Source organism: Bombyx mori, chromosome 24 (assembly GCF_030269925.1).
Source record: "Bombyx mori chromosome 24, ASM3026992v2".
Taxonomy (NCBI): domain Eukaryota; kingdom Metazoa; phylum Arthropoda; class Insecta; order Lepidoptera; family Bombycidae; genus Bombyx; species Bombyx mori.
Window position 1 is genome coordinate 5,761,798 of NC_085130.1, and position 25,397 is coordinate 5,787,194.

Here is a 25,397-nt window from a genome sequence, read left to right on the forward strand (position 1 = left end):
CTCTACATAGATGAATAAATTGCAACGCGTCTATATTTTATAACGTTCTAATGGTAATGAGCATTGTTTATTTTCTTTTTTATTCCTAGTATACACTTTTTTTTCCTACCTAAGCTGCTTTGAGATCTTATTCTGGAGGCTTACAGCCTTGAGAGGCTATTTCAGCGTAATTCATCACTGGTGGTAGGACCTATTGTGAGTCCGCACGGGTAGGTACCACCGCCCTGACTATTTCTGCCGTGAAGCAGTAATGCGTTTCGGTTTGAAGGGTGGGGTAGCCGTTGTAACTATACTAAGACCTTAGAACTTATATCTCAAGGTGGGTGGCGCAATTACGTTGTAGATGTCTATGGGCTCCAGTAACCACTTAACACCAGGTGGGCTGTGAGTTCGTCCACCCATCTAAGCAATAAAATAAAAATAAAAAAACCTTAATTAGTAGGTGAGCTCACGGGGCTCAAACCGGAGTGATGCTAACACTGACCCTAGTAAGAGCAGTGCTTCGCAGAATCTACCACCGGATCGGAAACACGATCCACTGAGAAGATCCGGCGAGAAACTCAGTGGGCTGTGACTGTGGGTTAATTCGCTTGTCGAGCCCTTCCTCGCAAGCGACGGGTTCGACCAGGATGGCGACCGGTGCTTGTGGTACCTAAAAGCACCGTTAATGGATCGGGAGGATCCGTAACGACATGTTTTGGGCGACGTCGACTGTTTACCATTCGGTCTACAGGATCGGGTATGTAATTTCCAGCGGCCACGACAAGAGGGTTCTCATGTCGTGCCGCCTTTTCAAAGTGGCGCAATGATGCCGACTGTAGATACTTGCTGATCGAGTCAAGTTCCAGGTCATCATGGAGATCCACGATCCTCAGGAATCATGGTTCCTCCAACGGCTATTCTGCAAAATCGGGATTGATAGCTAGTGATAGGGCGTATTTTTACTCCACATGGGTAAATCTTGTTTTACCGGTACAAGTAACGCCATCTGTCGTTAAATATCAGAAGCTGATATCAAAACAACTAGTGCCATCGGGAATATTCGAAATTTGTTATGGCGGTATGAGTATCGCCATCTGTTTTCAAGTAGCACAAACGGATATCGGAGCGACTAGTACTATCGAGAATGTTCTGGAAAAACAAAGACGCTACATTTCGATTATAAATACGTTGCAAATAAGACATGAAGGCAGTTAGTGATTAGTTTTATTAGAAGGTAATATCCCACATATTCGTTTTAAAATATAATTAAGACCCCGACCTCACGTCTCAAGGTACGCTGCAACATACAAAATGTGATGTCCATAGGTACTAGTGATAGAACGTCTTGTGAGTCCGCACGGATTGATACCACCGCCCTGCCTATTTCTGCCGTGAAGCAGTAATGCGTTTCGGTTTGAAGGGTAGGATCATTTGTTGTACTGTAAAAACGGAGAGCTAAGAACTCCTATCTTAAGATAGGGGGCGGAATTTACATGTCTATGGGATCCGGTAACCATTGAACACTAGATGGGCCGTGAGCACGTCTACTCACCAAAGTAAAAAAAAGGCGCTGATAATTTTAAGTCACGGTACAAGAAAACATATTAAAAGAATTTTACGTTGACACTGTCCAACCAATTGATCCAGTTTACTTATATATTTATTAGCGAAGCGGAAGTAGGGCAGCAGTGTGACACGGGTCAGGTTTGTTTTGATGGCTTTTCGAGTTCTCTATTGGTAATTTTGGTTATTGGTATTTTTTTTTGTTAGGATGAACGAGCTCATTACTCGCCAGGTAACAAGTTGACTGACATCATAAGTCAATGGTGTCCTGCGCGGCGCACTGAATTAATTATGTCAATTTCTGTTACTAAGCGCCTGGATGTTTTTTTAATTTATTGCTTAGATGGGTATACGAGCTCACAGCCGACCTTGTTTTAAGTGGTTACTGGAGTTCATAGACGTCTACAACGTGAAATGCGCCACACACCTTGAGATGTAAGTTGTAAGCTCTCAGTGTAGTTACAACGGCTGCTCTACTCTTCAAACCGAAACGCATTATTGTTTCACAGTTGAAACAGGCAGGGTGGTGGTACCTGCGACCTGAGGGGGTGAGGCCGCGCGGCGCGCTACCAGCACTCTAGCGCGCTGCCGTGGAGTGATTAGAGCGACCGGTCGACGGTGTATCGCGTCCCGACCCGGCAGGCTGGTTCTGGTCCAGCGGGGTATTCCGGGACACCAGCGGCACCGTCTGGGCGGCCCGACGGGCTGCCGTACCGAGACGGCCGACGTTTCAGAGCCTTCGATTCGCCTCGAAGGCTCCGTCGGCTGGGCGTCCTTGGGGTGAGCCGCGCCGTCTGGTTGTAGTGTTGACCGCGGTAGCCCCCCTACCTCATCCGGGTTCTGACCTCGGAGGGGATCGGACGTCGGGTGTAAGAGTGCAGGGGAGTCGTTTAGTGGGTGGGTCCTAAAATCCCTGGGCCCGCGGTCTGCTCACAACACCATGCAGACCGTTGAGTCTCACATACCCCGCGCGCCCCTTTTGCGCGGGGACCTCGTAGGAGGTTCGGCCCTCTACCCGAAAAAAAAAAAAAAAAAAAAGGTGGTGGTACCTACCCGTGCGGACTCAGAAGAGATGGGTGGCGGCATTTACGTCGTAATGTCTATGGGCTCCGGTAACCGCTTAACACCAGGTGGGTCGTGAGCTCGTTCACCCAGTTAAGCAATAAAAAAATGTATTATAGTATGCTATCATCATCATAGTCGGTTGCTCTTGGCAGAGCAGTCGTGGTCTTGTGGTATCCTTGTTTATTAAAGCGTTGACAGCTGCTTTCCATAGTTCACGAACTGAAGCTTGGCGCATGCTAAGGTCTTTCACTTGATCAGTCCAACACATGAGGCTTCGTCCACGAGACCATTTACCATTGACCCTACCCTGAACAACAGGTTTCTCGACAGACTCTGCTGGCCGTCGCGATATAATATACTTAAAGCTACCAGAGATGGCTGAGCGGCAGTTCCGTCATCATTCGTATTCGGTAGAACTCAGTTTATTGCAATAAAAGTTGGTAAAACCTTTTGAATAATAATTATTAAAGCTCTCAACAATTAATTTTCAGAATCACAGGCTAAACCGACATTTTCGTTACGACTGACCGACTGATTGACTGACAGACTGGCTGACTGACTGACTGACTGACTGGCTGACTGACTGAATGACTGACTGACTGACTGACTGACTGAAACGGCTCTGTCCACGTACCGCCATTTTATACTCTGGCGTTACGGCGTACTACCCAACATTTTTTCTGATATTTATTATCAAAACAACATTTTATCATTTAAAATAATAATCAAAACAATGTCTTGATATAACTTAAATCGTTATCCACGACATACTATATATAATTTACATATAATAACCTAAGATTTACTAACATTTTAAATATAAACTTGCCAATACATTTATGAAATTTCTATATTCCGAAATAAAATAAAAACAAATAATTTCATTATTATTATTATACCAGAAGTTGAAAACCTTCGAATCCAAATTAAACTCGATACAGTTCTAAACACTACACTGGTAAAGCCGGCATCGGATGGCGTCGATTTCGCTGTGTGGATTCACATAGGAAACGTTGACTAACGCAAATAGAACGAGATTAAAGCTACAAAAAAGCTTAGGAAGTGTGCTGCCGACAAAACTAACATGTGGAACTCTTTGGCTGCGCTCCGATTACCGATTGAATCGATTTTTCCTTTTTCCCGTCTGATAAAAGGAGTTACGTAAAGATTTTCTTTCGATTTTTGTTTCACGGAAAACCGGTATCGTTTTGCTATCGATCGAATCGGTTTATTAGTTTGCGTCTTTGATCGGTTTTAAAAACAAGCCATTCTGAAATGCGTGTGCAATAAAATTAGATCTGTTAATAAAGAAATCAAATAAAGAAGATTGGGTCGCATTGTTAATCCGCGCGAATGGTGAAAACGCGAATGAAAGAAGCACAAATAAGGAGCTTTTACTTTATCTCAGAGATAAGACTTCGCAACTGTGTCATTACAATAAATACTAAATGAATTAAACAAACATGGATGTCGTTTTCGTAAAATATACTCGCAACTTAAATGAGGTTTCGGGAGAGTGTTCACGAGTACGCAGCGAGCAGACTCCGTCCATGGCATTGCCGACCTAGCCTAGCCACCATTAGGGAGACCGTATGAGCATACGATGGCAAACAAAAAAAAACAGGTAATTGTTTCACTGGTGAAAAACCATCGATTTGTTTGTAAACACCTTGCACGCCACCTACTGTGGATTAATTGTTCTGTGCCTATACCCTTCGCGCGATTGCAAGCAATAAATCGACAAAGTTTGATTGCAATCGGATCAATGGTATGCCCATAAACAAAACCGTCTCTAGCCCATGTAGCGCTAGTGTGCCATCATTACCCTAACGCCATCTAGTAGCCGGGGAATAGATGCAAATGTAATAGGCTCATTGAAAGTGCTTAGGCCTTCGCCCCCTAACGTCGCTGCGCTCACACCCTGCACCATAGGTAAAGCCAGCTTTACCGATAATTACAAACACAAAAAAAATTATTGGTTGTTTTTCAAGTCGGTTTAAAGACAATAGTCATGATAACGCCAGTAGCAGAACTATTCAAACTCTTAGCTCTGACGTCACGCGAGAAGAGAGATAAACATGTCACAAGACAACGCTTGGGCCGATCGTGCCTCTCTATCACTTGTTCCGCGCTCTCGCTTGCACGCTCGGACTCAGGCGGAACGTGACAGTTTTTCGTGCGTGCAATCGGTGTTCTGATATAGATTCTGATATATCTGATACAGATGATCACGTCAAAAGATTTACTTTTTTATATTAGAGTTGTCAAATGCGTAAGCTCTGATTGTTTTAAACACATTAATGACATTTCACGAACGCGCTATCAAAAGAGAGACACAGCCGGCTGAGGCACCACACCTTCGCGCGCCACACAAGATCACTGAACTCTTGCATCAGTTTATTTTTACTTATATTGCATTGCGGGCATTCAATAAAATACGTTCGAAAATTTTATATTTCAATTGCACTAATATCTTTATCGTTTTAAATATCACAACTAACCCCAATCATTACTAATGTAATCTATACTAATATATAAATCTACAGTGGTTTTTACGGATGTTCCGTTATAACTACTGAACCATGCATCCGATTGACTTGATGGATAGGCTAATATTTATATGAGTGTTGGACTCCCTACACCAGTTGCGGGGGCGTTGATGATGAGAATCTTTGTGGGAGTGAGAAACAATAATGTTAATTTTAAATGCCCAGCGAAGCGGACGGGTACGGGTAGTTTAACTAATAAGGCAGATCGATAACGAAATGTAAACACCGAGAAACACAATGCAGTTCTTAAAAAATCATTAAACTAAAATCTTCTTATAGTACTTTGTCAACTCACCTCAACGACTTGCCTCAAGTCTTCCACGTAGACGTTCTCTGTTTGGACGATCTCAGCACACACTCGTTCCAGTTGCGACAGCCCTGACGTTTCCTCCAGCTGTCCTGTAAATTTAAACCATCGCTAAGAGAAAAGTGCTCTGAGAAATTGTTTGAGATGATCCTCTCATCTCCTTTTTATCATCGCACCTCCCGCCATCGGAGCAGAGTTCATCCATATTATCTGGAACAGCTGCGTTCATCGACAGTGCGTTTCCAGAAGTCATTTTTATCACGTACCATCCGGCCATGGAATGAGCTCCCCTCCACGGTGTTTTCCGAGCGCTATGACATGTACTTCTTTAAAAGAGGCTTGTGGAGAGTATTAAGCGGTAGGCAGCGGCTTGGCTCTGCCCCTGGCATTGCTGGAGTCCATGGGCGACGGTAACCACGCACCATCAGGTGGGCCGTATGCTCGTCTGCCAACAAGGGCAATAAAAAAAAAACACTATTAGATTAGGTCACCAGTATCTCTATGTGCCCTATTTGTGCCCATTGTGCAATCGCCACTGTTCTCGTTGAACAAAGAATGCGTGCAACTGACCCTAAGAACAACCCATTGAATTTCTCGGTTGGTCTTCCCAGTGGGTCGCGATTCCAATAGTAGAGTCAGCGAAGCACTGCCCTTGTCGACGTCGCCCTAAATACGTCATTACGGATCCTCCCGATCCATTAACGGTGCTTTTAGGAATCACAAGCACCGGTAACCGTCCTCGTCGAACCCGTCGCTTGCGACGAAGGGCTCGACGAGTGAATTAACCTATAGACCAGTCTTTCCCAAAGTGGGCGATAACGCCCCCTTGTGAGCGCTGCAGGCCTAAAGGGGGGCGGTAAGAGACCCAGAAAAATAATGGGGGCGTTGTCTATAGAGACTTGGGAGGCGATTTGTAATGTCATTCAGGAGGACTCTTACTCTTAACTGAGCTATAGTGGTTTTTTCAGTAGGTGAAAGATGGGGGCGCTAAAAATGAATTTATTCTCAAAGTGGGCAGTGACAAAATAAGTTTGGGAGCCCCTGCTATAGACACAGCTCACTGAGTTTCTCATCGGATCTTATCAGTGGGTCGCGTTTCCGATCCAGTGGTAGATTCTGCGAAGCACTGCTCTTGCTAGGGCCATTGTTAGCAACACACCCGTTTTGAGCCCCGTGAGCTCACCTACACGTCAAGAAGAAGCTGATATAGCCTCTCAAGGCTATCAGCATAGGTAGAAAAAAAAAGAGAGAAAAAAACTGCCCTTGTTAAGGCAGATATTAATAACGAAACTATCAGAAACGCATAATTTACGTGCTTAAGTTATACCACAAAACCACATAGAATTGAGAGCAGGGTCTCCTGCAGTTAGGTACAAGACGTTTTCAATAAAATTTCATATTACTTAAAATGATGGTATAGATAGTTTGGACGTCATTTAGCAGATACATTATCCGATCAATTAAACGATTTAATAGTAAATGTGGTTTTATTTATTGGTTAGATGGGTGTACGAGCTCACAGCCCACCTGGTGTTAAGTGGTTACTGGAGCCCATAGACATCTACAACGTAAATGCGCCACCCGCTTTGAGATATAAGTTCTTAGGTCTCAGTATAGTTACAACGGCTGCCCCACCCTTTTAACGCATTACTGCTTCACGACAGAAATAGGCGGGGTGGTGTTACCTACCCGTGCGGACTCACAAGAGGTCCTACCACCAGTAAAAAGTGAGTGACCTAGTTTATGTGCTGAGTCCATATGTGGCCGGTAGTGAATTAAATTAATTTTAGTACATGTAGGCAAAAATTACTTTAAGTTTTTTTTTGTTGTTTAACTTTGAGAGATGGACGATTGAGCGGAGTTCAGCCAAGAGTGAACGGTTTGCTAACAGTTGCCCGACCACCCCCTGAGAGACCTAACAGTTCAAGGGTTGTAGCTTTACCAGATCTAATAGCACCACATCCGAAGTACTACCTACTGAGAAAAAAGATAGAGCAACTCAGTGACTATGTATGGGCTATGGCGCATATGGAACTCGAATTCAATTCACATCGAACGAATATTTTTTTGTAAACCATCATTAAACCTAATTATCAATATAAATTAGTAAATTTGAAAAAATTTACATCGAGAGGTGAACGGCTATTTGGTTTAAGAAATATTTCGATTAATACGCGACATTTATCTTTGTAATTTTAAGGTCCCTTTTTAATTGGCATTGGTATTAACAATTTGAGGTTTCTAATTTAACTTCAATTGTGTTTACCAGATTTATATGAGTGAAAAAGTTTTTTTGTCGTGTTAATTTTTCCAAATTTTGAACTTCAAATGACTCTCATTTGTAATGTTGCAAAAATGTTTCTTAAACCATATAGCCTTTCACAAATCTCCATGATTTTTGGCCCAATCTAAATGGGATAACAGCAAGATGTAGCAATTATGAGCAGATACGAATGTAATAGTAGGTAAACATATCAATAAGGATTACTTACGAGGTTTACCATCGGAATTCCTTTCACTGACACTGTTATTCATAATCCCGGCTTTGTTTACATAATTGTTACTGCCATTAGCCGATGTGATATCCACGTCGCTATGATCATCCAAACTCTCTATGGACGCCAAATAAGCTGAGTTAACTCCTTTGTTCTGCACTCCGCTGCTAGATGTGGAGCTTGAGGAGGCTATTGAACTCATAGACAAAGGTCGACACACTTCAATCACAGGAGGGTTTAACCTGGAGACATCTTTATCTTGTACTGAACAGCTTTTCAGATTCCCTGTCGACCCTACAACGTCGGGATAAGGACCAGTCTCCGACAACTGTTTCGGTGGACTTAAAAAGTCTTTTCGATGCAAACTATTGGTACCGACTTGTGACAATTTAGGGACTTTCGCTGGTGATCCTTCCGGCGTAGAAGTTTTTGGATTCGATTTCATTGGAGATGTTTCTTTTGATGATAATTTAATATCGAATTCTCTATCGTTCGTTGTTATAGAGAGTTCGATCGATTGGTCGATAAATGGCAATGATAATGTTTCGAATGCAGTCTTATTGTTTGAAGGTACGTCGTATATCGCTGGTCTGTTATTCATTGGGACATCATAAGTTTCCTCCGCCTCTACTTTCGTCTCGGGTTTAACACTTTCTTCAATCTTAGCTTTATTAAGGCAAGGTTGATCATAAATTTCGACGGAATCTAATATTTCTAATCCGGATTGTGTAATCTTTGAAGTGGCTCCGACCAGGGGTATATTAGACCTAAGCCTTGTAGATGACCGAGCTGCGTTAGTTGTTTTCTTTTGAAATTTCAAAGCGCTAGCCTCCGTGGCACTAGATATAATCCTTTTCACGTTCGGCGACAAACTATCAAACGTGGGTTCGTGTTTTGGATCTTTCAACGTCCTCTGCGGTTTGTCTTTTATTAACACCGTTTCACTAATTGCACGATCACATTTATCCGTATCTATAGCACCGATTTTATCACTTTTACCTCGCAGAGTGTATAGAGAACTTTTATTGATAGTTGCGATTGGTAGTTTAACGCTTCCCGTTGACATATCGAGATCTTTGCGCTGCAGATCTGAATCTACTGTTACGCTGTCTGGTTCTGATTCTACCGGTGGGTCGTTTCTCGCGTCTTTAGCTGTTTCCGAATTAACCTCTGGTTTCAGTGTCTTCGGTTCAAGCAACGAATCATATATTCCGATTAGCGTGGGCGTAAGATCCGTTGTGCTACCTGCAACAAAAATGACATACAGTTTAGCTTTCCGACATAATATAACGGTATTATAAAAATATTAATTTAAAGTTCTATTCGAGGTATAAAGAAAATAAAACTGGAGGCTTCGCAACAACCCACGGTCATTCGGTAACGTGCGAACTTATTGTGGTACACTTAATTCACGGTTGTTTGCATAAGAGTTAGTGTATTCCGCAAACGAACGCTCTGAGATCGTGGTCAACGAATGATAAAATATTATGTTATTTTTTGTACGTTATTACAAAGTTAAGTAGTACACTGTGTGCATTACTAATAAAAATCTTACGTTACGGACGTTTTTTCCCGGTTAGGGTACCCACCCCTCCGCATCGACCAATAAGGAACTTCGTTCCAAAAAAAATTGGTGTTTCCCGAGCGCTATGACATGTCCTTCTTCAAACGAGGCTTGTGGAGAGTATTAAGCAGTAGGCAGCGGCTGGGCTCTGCTCCTGGCATTGCTGAAGTCCATGGGCGACGGTGACCACTTGCCATCAGGTGGGCCGTACGCTCGTCTGCCTACAAAGGCAACAAAAAAAAACATCAGACGCGTCGTCGTCTCGTTCACCGTTCGCAACCGATAACGCGACCCAGACCTCAATTCTGAATTCCAAAACACATTTTTAATAAAATATCGAAATTAATCACAGATCAACGTCATTGAATAAAACATTAGCATACAAATCGAAACGTGCCAGCGGTTCTGAAGCCTTCAACGTTTTAAATTATTACGAAACATTTTTACCTTAACATTTAAATCAATCTAAGATTATTTATTACATGATAAATTATGAATTCTTCATTAAAAAAATTACATGCAACAAATTCTAAATCTATATATTGATACGTGAAGCAAAAACTTTGTATCCCTTTTTACGAAAATTGCGCGGACGGAGGAGTTGGAAATTTTCCACATTTATCTATACTTTATACTTTATAATATTATAAAGAGGAAAGATTTGTTTGTTTGTTTGTATTGAATAGGCTCCGAAACTACTGAACCGATTTGAAAAATTCTTTCACTGTTTGGAAGCAGCACTATTCCCGAGTGACATAGGCTATAATCTTTTTTGAAAAAGGTGTAAAAATTTACCTAAAACATTCTTTACATCGCGTGCCCTGCGAAAACCATTGATGATAGAATAAAATAATGTATTACGACTTTGTAGAACACATTATTATTTACAAAAAGTGACGCGACAGCATGTGTCTAACTATTATAGTTATGCCGCAATAAGTGTTCTTTTATTTTAAAAAATAAAACATTGTCAAATATCGTTGAAATTTTTGTTAAAAACCCGAGCGGAGCCGGAGCGGGCCGCTAGTAGAGAATATAGAGAATGAGTGCACAATGCATTTTTTTTTTTTTTAAATAATGCAATAATAATACATTAAACTAATATAGAAAACACTAGCTGACCCGGCAAACGTTGTGTTGCCTTAAATAAGATTTCTAGGGAAATTCTACTGAGAAAAAAAAACCTCATTTAACCTCATAAACAAAAAAAATATCAAAAAAAATAAAATAAAAAATTAATGTTTGGGGTGGACAACCCTTTTCACTTAGGGGTATGAAAAATAGATAGATAGATAGTAGCCGATTCTCAGACCTACTGAACATACTATTGATACACGAATAAAACCAAAAAAACATGGCTGAAAAATGTATAGTATTGTATAGCTCTCAAATATATTAAGTGTATAATATATGATGTATAGTAAGTAAGACAGGAGACCGGCTTCGTCCTCATCCCTACTACGTGATGTTTGCTGGATGAGTGGTGACACCTGGCGGGGATAGCTGATCGATTGATAGTTGATTAGTAGTCGACCGGCGAGGGCGGGAGATCAAATACAATTTAAAAAAAATCATAACCACAGGAACTTGAAATTACAAACTCTGAATAAGAATTTATCGTACTACAAATATAATATTTGATTGCCATGTTGCAACCTTATTGCGGATCTGTGCATAGAATAAAAAAAATATTAATCGGGATGGAAAAATAGGGGTTGATCGTATAAGAGTGAAAATTGAGAGTAATATGATTTTTTTTTATTTTAAGTCATGACAAAACAAAATAAACAATTTGCCAAAAAAATTAAAGTTTATAATTAACAAATAAAAAATAGGGGTTGATCATAAAAAGATGAAAAATTGAGAGTAACATCAGATTTTTTATTTTAATTCATGACAAAATAAAAATAAACATGAAAATCTTGCCAAAAAAATTAAAATTTATAACTAACAAATAAAAAATAGGGGTTGATCGTAGAGGGGTGAAAATTTAGGGTTGTATGTATTTTTGTATGCTGTATCATAAAAAAATAGATATTAAAAATTTTGTTTAAAAAATAAAAATAAAAATTTAGGGGTGGACTACCCCTAACATTTAGGGGGATGAAAAATAGATGTTGGCTGATTCTCATAGATACCGGATAAGCACAAAAAATATCATCAAAATCGGTCAAGCCGTTTCGGAGGAGTATGGCAACGAAAACTGTGACACGAGAATTTTATATATTAGATTACACACGCCAACATGTATTTGACACACACACACACGCATATATACAATTTTGTTTATTGTTAAAGTCTGTAGTCAAGTTGCGAATAGATTAATATTGTTTTTCTATAATATTATTTGTCTTTATTGAAGCCTTAGCGAAATCTGTGTCTGTTATAGAAGTTTTTGACAATAGAACCATAGTAATGTTCAAACTTATAATTTCAATTAATAATTATAGTCGAATTTCGCCTACTGGTCGACCACCAGTTAAAGTAATTTTATAAACGACGATAGAGCGCCTTGTGACGGTCGTTAAATACAAGTATTGGTCGCATTTCTTCCATTGACAGTCATCGTATCGTATAAATTATTACAACACAAACAAACATTCAAGCAAAATTCGAAAAAAAACATTAAGCACCAAATACTGTAAACCCCTTTATTTATTTACTTTTTTTTTATTACCTTGATGGGTCGACGAGCTCACGGCCCACCTGATGTCAAGTGGTTACCGGAACCCATAGACATTTACAATGCAAATGCCGACACCCACCTTGAGATATGAGTTCTAAGGTCTCAGTATAGTTACAGCGGCTGCCACACCCTTCAAACCGAAACGCATTACTGCTTCATGCAGAAATAAGCAGGGTGGTGGTGCCTACCCGTGCGGATTCACAAGACGTCCTACCACCATCCGCCCATCTAAAGCACTCCAAAAATAAACGTTACTTTCCGTGGACGCTTTAAGCGAGATACTTCGGATATAATAATAAACTACCTATAAAATTTTTGAAGACAGTAGATTTACAAGATTTTAAGCAAAAATTGCAAGTATTTTTAATAGATAAGGCTTACTATAGTATGTCAGAATATTTAGACGATAACTTTAGATAATTAAGATGATAAAGTAGAATAATTTAAGTTTTATTTTTTATTTTTATGTAGATTATACTTGCACCTAATATTTGTACGCTTTACTAGCAGGACATAGTGATACATTTATTAATATAAGCTTATTAATCTTTGTTAAACTATGACCACAAACAATAATAAATAAAAAATAAAAAAAAAATAAAAAAAATTATAAGCTTTGTGTTCAAAGTTCAAGAACGCGATGATTGTGTATGAGAGAATAAAAATGGTTGATATTGCGAATTTTATTTGATTTTAGATACTTTATTAATACGCTTTTATTAGCTTCAGACGTATGTATGTTAGTATGTAACGGAATCTTTGAACATCATTTTGACCTCCTTCAAAACGTCGGATTAACTCCAAAGGACAATGCCCATTTTTTATGGGCGTTTGGGCCCCTAAAAAAAGTTGTCGCGTCATGATGGTTTTAACTTATTTTGATAGACAAAGAAATATCGTTTCATATTCAGAAAACGATATTTATATTCTCACCCAGGTTTAAGAGAAATCTGTTTTTTTCTGCAGCTAAAATTAAGTTGTTAATTGTTTTCTTCGAAATCAATAATCGCTTTTATCATTATTTACATATTAAATAAGTTAATTGTGGTTAATGTTGCTAGAAATAAGCCCTTATGTACATTTTATTATTATTATATCCTCATAATAATAATAAAATGAAATGAAAACCCGGAAGCCGACAACGTTAATGTTGTTGTTGTTTTTAAATTCGCCAATAAGCAGGCAAAGAGCGTAGCCTATACAGCCTAGTCTGTCGTAGTTATATTTTTTTATGTCAATAAAAAGCCGGTGTATCTCTTTTTATTGCTTTTTGGGAGTTTTGACGTCAACTCGATGAATAGCTCATTGACTGAGCATGAATTTCGGCAGACCTTTTATCTTGAAAAAAAAAAAACAGTCACCGCTATGTTAGCCACAGTTTTATTCCAATGCCTCAATAATCGTGAACAACGATTATTGACGTTTAATACACAAAACAACGCCCAATTTATATATAATACATCACAATAAACTATTAAAAAAACATTAAAATAAAACTTCAAGTGACGCTTCACTCGGGTTGCTGCCAAAACTCTCTGATCGTATATAATAAGAATAGAGTAATGGTAAGGCCATTGAGATTTTTACTAATGGAATCATTAATATCTAAAAATATTAAATAAAATAACTCATGGTTTTAAGTAATAATTATTATTACAATATATAAATATTGAATTGAACAAAAATAAACTAAAAAGTCTGAATTATAACCATTACTTTTTTTTATTTATTTGTTGTTCAAGTCACAGACAACTCTTTTGTTTGGTAACATATAGGTTTACTATAAGGCTGTATGGGCTAAGGCCTTTGCCTATTGGCGAATTTAAAAACTATGCCACTAAGTTTTGGGATGTTATCAAATAAGTAATTTATTTTTTTGTAAAACAATGCCAGGGTGAAAGAAATGTTGATACATAAACTAAACAACGTAAAAAAATAAGGCATAGTTTTTCAAGTACAAATAGTTTTGACATAAAGTTAGCCCACTTTTGGGCATTGTCCTTTGATATACTTATTAAGGACCGATGACAATTCAATATTAACCAAAAATTGAAAAACAAAATTGAAAACATTGAAATTTAGCTAAAAAATAAATAACAGTATAAAAAAACAAAAAAAATGCGCTTTTATAGACAATCCAACTAAAAAATAGAAAGTAAATTTTAATAAATTTGAATTAAAAATAGTGTAAGAAAAAATGATTTTATTGTAAAAAAAAGCGTGGGGTACATGGTATCAATAGTTATAAATATTTTATGAACAGATATGAGTAGAAGGATTATTTTGATAATATCCTGAAAAGCACACCGCTCTTTTTTATCATTTGCCCTTTGCGACATGTGCCCTTTTCGAAATTGCATATTCAATTTCATTGTGAAATTCCTTTAACTAATATTGTGTCAAGGTTTTCTAAAAAACACGGATTTTGTTTGTAAGACGTAACAATGGTAACAGCTAAATTCTACTGACAATACAATACAGCCTTTAAAATCATTGTCGCCTATCAATATTGTATTCCATTTCGGATACAAGATGATGTGATTGTACGGTAAGGCAAGTTTAATGGTACAGGGAAACCGTCATTACTTTAGCACGAGTTCGAAAACCAGTTTCGCAATTGAGATGAATTGACATGCAAGCCAAATTTACTCTTTTTAATATACCAAAAATAATGATCCCTATTTAATTATAGACTAAATGTTAGAAGAATTAGCAGTGCCTTCGTTCAATCCTTCTAATCAACGTTGGTAAATTAAGAAATAAACATGCTTATTTAATATTTTTGTTAAATACCATCACTACCTAATTGCCTAATATATTACCCTACCAAATATAATACCCTAATATATTACATATGAAAACAACTTATCCTCGTCTACCTTCGATCCACTAAGCCTCTGCGACGAATGATTAGACGCTAATTGGCGCAATATTTAAATTTCGATAAATAAATTCTAATCATCATTCTCCTGCCCTTCTCTCAGTCACCTGGGTCGTCGCAACATGTATCCTTCGATACTTTTCTATCATATAATTTTTTTGCGCTCACTCCCCTCTTAAACATAAATAGTCTTTCACGCAATCCATCCATTTCTTCTTAGGTCTAGCTCCTCCTCCTTATCCTTCCACATTCATAGTTAACACTCTCTTACCAACCTCATTTTCATTTCGTCTCATCACATGTCCATACGATCCCAAACGCGCACTTCTCAGCCTTTCTGTCACAGGTGCCACTTTCAGACTTCCTCTAACATATTCATTCCGTTATCTATCCATTCTCGTTACTCCACACATCCATCGCAACATTCGCATCTTTGCTGCATTCAATCGCTTTGCATCAAATAATTTCTAAGTCATTCATAATTTAAAGATTAAAGGCAAGGTAAGGTAATCTAACCGCATCGGCGTCTCATTAAATCCGATAAACAAAATCGTAACTCGTTACGCGGCTCTACTTTTAAAATATCGCCTTACTGAACATTCGTTATACTGTTGTTAATATTCATTCACGATTATGTATATAGGACGTGAAAGGTGAATAGTTCAAGGATTTTTATTGTTCGTGTAAATGTTACGTGTTTGTCATTTCGATGAAATCATATTACTGTGGAATGCATTTTTCATTACATTGCGTTATATATATAGGTATATATATAGGTATATATATATATATACATAAAGTGAAGTATATTGTCCCTTCGTAATAAGGTGACACTCTACAAAACTTGCATACGCCCCGTCATGACCTATGCAAGTGTAGTGTTCGTTCACGCGGCCCGCACCAACTTGAAGCCCCTTCAAGTTATTCAATCCCGTTTTTTGCAGGATAGCCGTCGACCATAGTTTCTAAGGAACGTGGATCTCTATGATGACCTGGAGCTTGACTCTGTCAGTAAGTATCTACAGTCGGCATCATTGCGCCACTTCGAGAAGGCGGCACGACATGAGGAACTTCTTGTCGTGGCCGCCGTGAATTACATACCCGATCCTGTGGATCGAATGGTAAACAGTCGACGTCACCATAATAATATATAAATCTTCGAAATATACTTTCTTTAGATACATACCTATATGGTTTAAATTGTGGTAGATTCTTGCCATCATTTTAGACACACATACAGACGTCTGGAAGTAGCTATGCATGGCGGAGACAGAACTGTTTATCTTTCGACTTCAAGTAACTAATTTTTGTTTTTTAAACTATAATTCACATTTTAATAGCAAGCCGAAGTAATAAGGAAACAAGTCGCTAATCATCGGTCAGGATGTTAGGTCAAAATAATAAAATTAATGTGTTGTCATCTGTCCTTGTTACGCGTGTATATTTTGAAGTTTATCGACGAAGTTGGTGAATCTATATATTAATACGTGAAGCAAAAACTTTGTATCCCTTTTTACGAAAATTGCGCGGACGGAGTAGTATGAAATTTCCCACACTTATAGAGAATATAGAGAAGAAGTGCATAATGCTAATATTTTTTTTAAATAATGCATAAAAGATACATTAAATCAATAAAGAAAACATTATACACACTACATACCATGTATTTGATGCACACACGCATGCATACTATTTATTGTCAAACTTTTGTTTTTGAAATCTGTTGTCAAATTGAGATTAAATATTGTTTGTCTTTGTTAATATTTTATAGTGTAGTCTTGGCGAAATTTGTGATTATAGAAGTATAAAATACAATCATAATAGTGTACAAACTTAGGTACAATTCCGATTCATTATAGTCGAATTTCGACTGCTGCGGGACCACTAGTAATACATTGAAAGACATCGTTACAAATAAATCCAGATCGATCTAATGATAATTATGATAACTATTAAAAAAATAAATGTAGTTTAAAACATACAAACGCACTTAAACAGCAAATTGAAATAACAACTAATTTCATATTTTCATAATACGTACTCAACAAATGTTCACGATTGACTTCCACGGTGAAGGAATAACATCGTGTAATAAAAATCAAACCCGCAAAATTATAATTTGCGTAATTACTGATGGTAGGACCACTTGAGAGTCCGCGCGGGTAGGTACCACCACCCTGCCTATTTCGGCCGTGAAGCAGTAATGCGTTTCGGTTTGAAGGGTGGGGCAGCCGTTGTAACTATAATTGAGACCTTAGAACTTATATCTCAAGGTGGGTGGCGCATTTACGTTATAGATGTATATGTGCTCCAGTAACCACTTAACACCAGCTGGGCTGTGAGCTCGTCCAACCATCTAAGCAATAAAAAATAAAAAAGGCGGCAATAACGTCTTTTAAATCAATGTACACCGACTGCACGCACGAAAAAGTGTCACGTTCCGCCCGACTTGAGCGTGCAAGCGAGAGCGCGAGAACAAACGACAGAGAAGCACGATCGGCTTAAATAAACCGACTTTAAAGACAACAAATTATTATTTTTTTGTTCTCTTGTTACATGTCACGATACTAGAACCTAGTTATAAAATTATTGTACTATCATTCTGTTCTTGATGCGTCTGAAAATTTTCAAGCTAATCGGATTTTCAAGACGAGTCATTAAAAATCACATTCAAAGATTACGTTACACAAAAACAAACAAACATACATACCAAGTTAATAAAAGCGAGATGAAAAAAACTCTCCTAGTCTCAATCGGTTATTAAAGGACATCTGTGCATTAAACCTTACTATACAGTCAATGATTATCTAGAAGATTGCACAATGTGGGAATGAGTTGCACGCTCCGGGCATTTCAATATTGTAATAATTGTTACGTTATAATACTCATTGTAAAAATGAATATTTAAAAAAAAACTAATATTTAAAAAAAAAAAAAAAATATTAAGAAAAAAAGACGCCCGCTGAGCTTCTTGCCAATTCTTCTCAGAACGGAGGCTAGTTCTTGTGAATTGGCAGTAGTTCTTTTGACGTTCAACAAGTAAGTACTTTCATTTATGTTGAATAAAAAAAAATTTGATTTGAAAATTTTTTTGATTTGATTTGATTTATTCGAGCACATTAATTCAAAATTTTGTACCATATACTCCCAAAACACCTTAGAATGACTCATGGGACAGTAATCTTTAAGCCAACAAAAACAGTTCTCAAGGAACCCTATTGTTTTATTTCAACCGTGAAGATGTAATTGATTGATCCTCTTTCAACTCAAGAAATAAGGCCGTATTTCGAATATATAATAATTTTTTGAAAAAATTTTCATTATTAGGTTTTTATGAAGCCAAAGCGTAATTTTGTAAGAAGCAATGGTTCTTTTGGAAACTTTTTAAAAAATTATCGAAACTTTTTGTAGTTCATTTCCGATTTTCCCGTCGAGAATTAGCGGGATGGATTTAAGCTACTAGGTCAGAGCAGGGTGCTTAGTGCGAGTTTTCTAACGTTCTCGATAACGTTAAACTTAACACAAGTTCTCGATAGCGTAAAAGTTAATTCAAATTTGTATGGAGTTGGAACGTTCGCCTACGTTTGCCGCTAGGGGCGCTGTTCCAACTGCATACAAATTTGAGTTAACTTTTACGCTATCGAGAACGTTAACAAGCACTAAGCATACAGATGTTATTACTTTCGAACGTATTTATTTTTATGCCTAATCAGTTAAACCCGAGCCGCTCTGCTGGTCAATCCTTTATTTGACCTTGATCCGATCCGCTACCAAACTTAGCAAAAGGCTATTGCTTGACCAATCCGAAGATATCCTGAAAATTTTATAGAAATCGCTCCAACCATACGTATACACATCTACTTATGTGACATCATCATCATCATCATCATCATCAGCCTATAACAGTCCACTGCTAGACATAGACCTCCCCAATCGCATTAGCACGATCCTCGGCTTCTCTCATCAGCCAGCTAGCCTGTATGGATCGTCACTCCACCAAGTTTGTAAGTCGTCGTGGCTTAAAAAATAAGACGTCCGGTGCATTCGTGTTGAAGCGACGCACCGGTGTTCGAATCCCGCAGGCGATTTTTCTAATGAAATACGTGCTGAACAAATGTCACGATTGGCTTGCACGGTGAAGGAATAACATCGTGTTATAAAAGTGAAACCCGCAAAATTATAATTTGCGTAATTACTGGTGGTAGGACCTCTTGTGAGTCCACGCGGGTAGGTACCACCGCCCTGCCTATTTCTGCCGTGAAGCAGTAATGCGTTTCGGTTTGAAGGGTGGGGCAGCCGTTGTAACTATACTGAGACCTTACAACTTATATCTCAAGGTGGGTGGCGCATTTACGTTGTAGATGTCTATGGGCTCCAGTAACCACTTAACACCAGGTGGGCTGTGAGCTCGTACACCCATCTAAGCAATAAAAAAAAAGCCTGTGAAGATACAGTTGATTCATATAATAATGCAATTAGTTGGGATGCATTTCAAATCGGAACGTACAATCGCTTCAAACCAGAAATACCTAGACATCATAGTTGTAGCTACCCTCAGCGGATCTATTAGTAGATATGCAACTACCAGCCAATGTAATTAAAGTAAAAACTCAAAGAATATTTAGAATTGTAAACGGCGTATTAAAAACTAGGCACGGCACACGTATGGAATCGGAGAACGGTTGATTTTCCCGCGTCGCGCCGGCGCCATCTTGCTCGGGCGCCGTATGGTACATACAAACGCGCGGATTAACGGGATAGTCTTGCTTAGATTTAACTATATTAATATTTTAACTTGATACGTTTTGTTTCCCGCTCGCACTGTTGTCTCGCACTAATAAAGTAGATGACAGAAGCCGTTTGGAATCATCCACAGGTTTTTTTTTTTGATCTCACTACCCAGCTAAAGTTCGGGGTTCACCGGAGCCTATGACGCAGCTTCCTGTGCCAGTTTTAAGACCTATGCGACGCCCGCTGAGTTTCTCGCCGGATTGCCTCAGCGGGTCGCAATTCCGATCCGGTAGTAGATTCATTCGCGAAACAGACACTCTTTAATTTTTAGGTATATTTTGGAGGCGCTCGGGTAGCCGTTAACAAATCCCACCCCTCCTGACTGAGCCCTTGCTCGCCCACCTGTCCTTGTGATACTGTAAAAACCTCCGGGCTACCAGTAATCCCTCAATCATAAAAACTACCTATGCATCATATCTCTTATAATCACTACGAACTATCGTAATGTCGTGTTACTGTTCTCCATTACTGCGTAAACCGCAAACTGTAATGTCGTCAAATTAAGACGACAAGAAATATTGTGGTATATCGTGGAAAATTTGGAGGAAACAATTGATCATACGTTCAAGTTTCGATCTTAGAACACGTTCAAACGAAGGCTTAATTCTAAGAACGACCTGTGACAATTTAATTGGCAGTCATCACAACGTCTGATCAGTGTTTAATATTTAAACGCTGTTACATAATTCAGGATATCTACCACATACTCACAGGCGTATTCGCATACATGAATACGTGTATACCGGCGAACCCTGCTAAACATTTCTATCTGTCTTCATCTAGAATTTCAACGAACCTAATCTAGTATCTCATGAGTATTTAAGCGAACCTCTTTACATATGGTATTATGTAAGCATTCGCAATTTAATAACCTTTGAAAAAATGAGGTTCACATTCTTCCTACTACTCGCGTCGTATTCCTCAATTCTAAGGGTCATGACCAATCTTCTGTGTAAATTTCTCTCGCATGATCTTTCTCTGTTTCTGTCTCTGGCGGTATGGAGGGTTTTGTGAACTGTGGAATCAAGAGTGGTGCGGATCCGGTTGGACCAAAATATTGAAGCCTTTTCCCGTCCACTTTACCGGTCTCAATGAGCCTCTCGAAGTTGTCTCCATCCTTCGTTGCAATGTGACCGAAATTTTTAAGGACTTCGCGAAGGTACACGGATGACTAATCCAAAATCTAATCTAATGGTCGCACGACAAGACCTTTTTAGACACAGTTCATTTCTAGGTAGCTTGTTGTAACTATAAATAACTCGACTTCTGACTTAGGAATTTTGCGATTACAATGTATTGTTACGTTAATTCTGAATATGCCTTAAATTAAACGTCCCGTTTAACTTTCCCAAAGTGGAATTTTCTCCAGTTCTTGATCCCGGAAACACGTAGACGATGCAGCTTTAAAAGCTCGAACAATGTGGAACATTATGTTAGTAATATATCGAGGGGTGAAAGTGAAAGGGTATTTGGTTTAGGCGAAATATTTGCAACTTTACATGAGAGTCATTTAAAGCTGGAAATTTGAACAAAAATATTATATAACAACTAGCGCCCCGCCCTCGCTTCGCTTCGGAAACATTAAATTTTATTATTGATAGCTGAATCCCGCGATGTTACCCGCGGTTATTGTCGTACCGCGGCTGACGCCGCGGGGCGAAGCTAGTCTAAAATAAGTAGCCTAAGTTACTCCTCCTAAGTTATCCTGTATATCATCAGCTACCTGAAAGTCCCGTCAAAATCGGTCCAGCCGTTCCAGAGATTAGCCGGAAAAAACAGACAGACAAAAATTGTAAAAAATGTTATTTTGGTGTGTGTACCAAGTTGGTGTGTGTAGATGTCTATGGGCTCCAGTAACCACTTAACACCAGGTGGGCTGTGAGCTCGTCTACCCATCAAAGCGATAAAAAAAAGTTCTCACTAAGCCCATTGGAGGCATACGAGGGTTCCCAACGCGAGTTCGGAAGTAAAACATTCACACGTCGAACCATAAACATTCACGCTTATTTAAACGATAATATTTTATCGCAATGAACAATTTCAATACGTTTTATTCATTGTAAAGGTCATCGTTCCCATTATTCACATCGCCTCGTGTGTAGTAAATGCAATAAGTCAATCAAATTAATGTGTGGTGGGTACGTTTAGTGCCGGCCGGTCTGCGAAGCTTATTTGTAAAATGTTTGATAGATATATATTTTTTTTTAATTCTTAGATGGTTGGACGAGCTCACAGCCCACCTGGTGTTAAGTGGTTACTGAAGCCCATAGACATTTACAACGTAAATGCGCCACCCACCATGAGATATAAGTTTCTAAGGTCTCAAGTATAGTTACAACGGCTACCCTACCCTTCGAACCGAAACGCATTACTGCTTCACGGCAGAAATAGGCGGGGTGGTGGTACCTACACGTGCGGACTCCCAAGAGGTCCATTACGCAATTTATAATTTTTGCGGGTATGATTTTTATTACACGATGTTATTCCTTCACCGTGAAAGTCAATCGTGAACATTTGTTGGGTACGTATTTATTTCATTAGAAAAATTGGTACCCGCCTGCGGGATTCGAACACTGGTGTATCGCTCAACACGAATGCACCGGACGTCTTATCCTTTAGGCCACGACGACTTCAAAATGTAAAAAGTTCATAATTTTTGTATTTTGATTATAACTAGAGGTCCCGCAGTAGTCGAAATTCGACTATAATTAATTGGAATTGTAAGTTTGTACACTATTATGATTGTATTTTATACTTCTATAATCACTAATTTCGCCAAGACTACATTATAAAAAATATTAACAAAGTCAAACAATATTTAATCTATTCTCAGTTTGACAACAGACGTCAAGAACAAAAGTTTGACAATAAATAGTAGGTATGCATGCGTGTGTGCGTCAAATACATGGTATGTAGTGTGTGTAATGTTTCCTTTATTGATTTAATGTATCTTATATGCATTATTTTAAAAAAATATTAGCATTGTGCACTTCTTCTCTATATTCTCTATAAGTGTGGAAAATTTCATACTCCTCCGTCCGCGCAATTTTCGTAAAAAGAGATACAAAATTTTTGCTTCACGTATTAATATATAGATAAAATCTATTTGGTTTAAGCTTTTTTTTCCTTTTTTATTGCCCGAGCAGGCAGACGAGCTTACGGCCCACCTGATGGTAAGTGGTTACCGTCGCTCATGGACTACAGCAATGCCAGGGGCAGAGTCAAGCCGCTGCCTACCGCTTAATACTCCCCACAAGTCTCGTTCGAAGAAGGACATGTCATAGCGCTCGGGAAACACCGTGGAGGGGAGCTCATTCCATAGCCGGATGGTGCGTGACAAATAAAGATCTCTGGAAACGCGCTGTGGATGACCGCAGTAGCTCCAGGTAGTATGGATGAACTCTACTCCGGTGGCGGGCGGTGCAATGGTAAAAACGAGATGATGGTGTCATCTCAAATATTTCCTCAGAGCACTCCCCAAGCGACATTTCGTTTAGCACGCGACATTTATCTCCCTAATTAAAGGTCCGTTTTATTTGGTATTAGCATCAACAGTTCGATGTTCTTAATTGAGCTTCAAGTAAGTTTACTCTATTCAAATAGCTACGCTGTAAACGGTATATATCTGTTTATTGTATGTATATATATATTTTCTATAATAATGTACTCTCTATGGTACACCGCAACATACTTGCTATATTTTTTATATTTTCCAGAATTTCTGTAAATTAAACGGTTGTCTGGAAGAGATCGCTTTTAGCGATAAGACCGCCTATTGTACATATGTGCTTTTTGACTGTTTTTTTTTTATGTAAATTGTGTTGGTGTGCAATAAAATGTATTCTCTCTCTCTCTCTCTGTTGGTTAATTTACTCGTCGAACCCGTCGCTTGTGACGAAGGGCTTGACGCTTGTGACGATGACCGGTCAAAATATTGTTAGCGCTATTCAGGCATCTGTCCAATATATTCTGTTCTGTGGCAACTACTGCTGCGCAAATACGGTCATTACTGCAGTGTTTACCGGTGAAAACGCGAAAACCTACTTAGGGTATTATTAACGCAATATTTTCTTAAAGATTTTTTAGAGATGTAGCGTCCTGGTTGCCTGGACCTTTAAGCCAAGACTTATATTTTCTTACATTATGTTACGATATGAAAAATAATATGACAAGTTGGTTAATTTGTGACTTTAATGAATTAGTATGAAATTAAATGAATGCAATGCAAATGCTGGTCTCACTATGAGACCATATTGCATTCATTCATAGATGTCTATGGGCTCCAGTAACTACTTAGCACCAGGTGGGCTGTGAGCTCTTCCATCCAACTAAGCAATAAAAAAAAAAATTGTGGTTGTTTACTAAGACTTTTTCGGTGGACATTTTGAAAGAACACAAGTGCGTTTCGTTTTTTTCACAAATGGGCACTTTCACAGATGCTAAACGCTTAATAAACCACAGAAGCTACATAGTTAACCCTAAATAAACTATAAATAAATTTAAAGGAATCAATCCACACGATTTCGGTCCTCGCGTTCCCGCCAAAAACTCCTTAATTGTGCTAATAGATACATAAAAGTAACGGAAACCATTCAAATTGAATGTCATAAGTCACTTAGGGACGTTCCGTCGGCCACAGACCAAACAAACGATGTCATAATCCCATCACAAGCACAGATTATGTAACGGACAAGGAAGAACATGACTTCCCTTCGCCTATCAGCTATTGTCTGGCGCAATCGACCTTTGAGCGCTTATTGGGTGGCCGGTGAAGTAACATTATGCCCTTTGAAAATAATACAACAAACAGATCTTTACAAATATCACTGCTAAATCTATACTAATATATAAATCTACAGTGATTTTTACGGATGTTCCGTTATAACCAGTGAACCATGCATCCGATTGACTTGAAACTTGGTATCCATGTAGAAAATATGTGTAGTTAATGGATATTTTAATATTTATATGAGTATTGGACTCCCTACACCAGTTGCGGGGGCGTTAATGATGAGAACCTTTGTGGGGATGAGAAATAATAATGTTAATTTTAAATGCCCAGCGAAGCGGCGGATACAGCTAGTCAATTATATATCCCGTAACACATAGTGCACTAGTTAATAAGTGTTAATAGTATCGAATTATAGGTAACACACATTAGTAGTTAGAAGGCCAAAGAAACCTTATACATAGATGCAAACCATCAAACAATTGTTGCAAATAAATTCATGTATACTTTACTTAAGAATACACGTGGCGTTTTAATTATTATTATCTTTTCCAGATTCCTTATTCTACTAAGCAATGGTCCTCTAGAATGATTCTTAGGGCACTCTGCACTTATTGCTTAGTGAACCAGTTCAAGACCCGTTTGGCGTAATGTGTTTACCGAAATATATAATGACGTAATTATTACCGTTCGCAATTTTGTTAATAAACATAAATTTCAATGTAATTTGATTGGCGTAGCTCGTGAGCATCAGCAAGGCCACGGACCCTACCACGCCGATATCT

At 38.5% G+C, this 25,397-nt stretch overlaps 1 protein-coding gene across 1 annotated transcript in view; it reads right to left on the reverse strand.

Moving 5' to 3' along the window:
* Window positions 1–25,397, reverse strand: part of LOC101744544 (uncharacterized) — a 142,831-nt gene that overhangs the window by 47,417 nt on the left and 70,017 nt on the right. The window contains exons 2-3 of the mRNA XM_038020080.2: window positions 7,959–9,206; window positions 5,455–5,558 (exon numbers count right to left, since the gene is read on the reverse strand). Of these exons, the coding sequence (XP_037876008.1) occupies window positions 5,455–5,558; window positions 7,959–9,206 (1,352 nt within the window). The remainder of the gene's footprint in view (window positions 1–5,454; window positions 5,559–7,958; window positions 9,207–25,397) is intronic.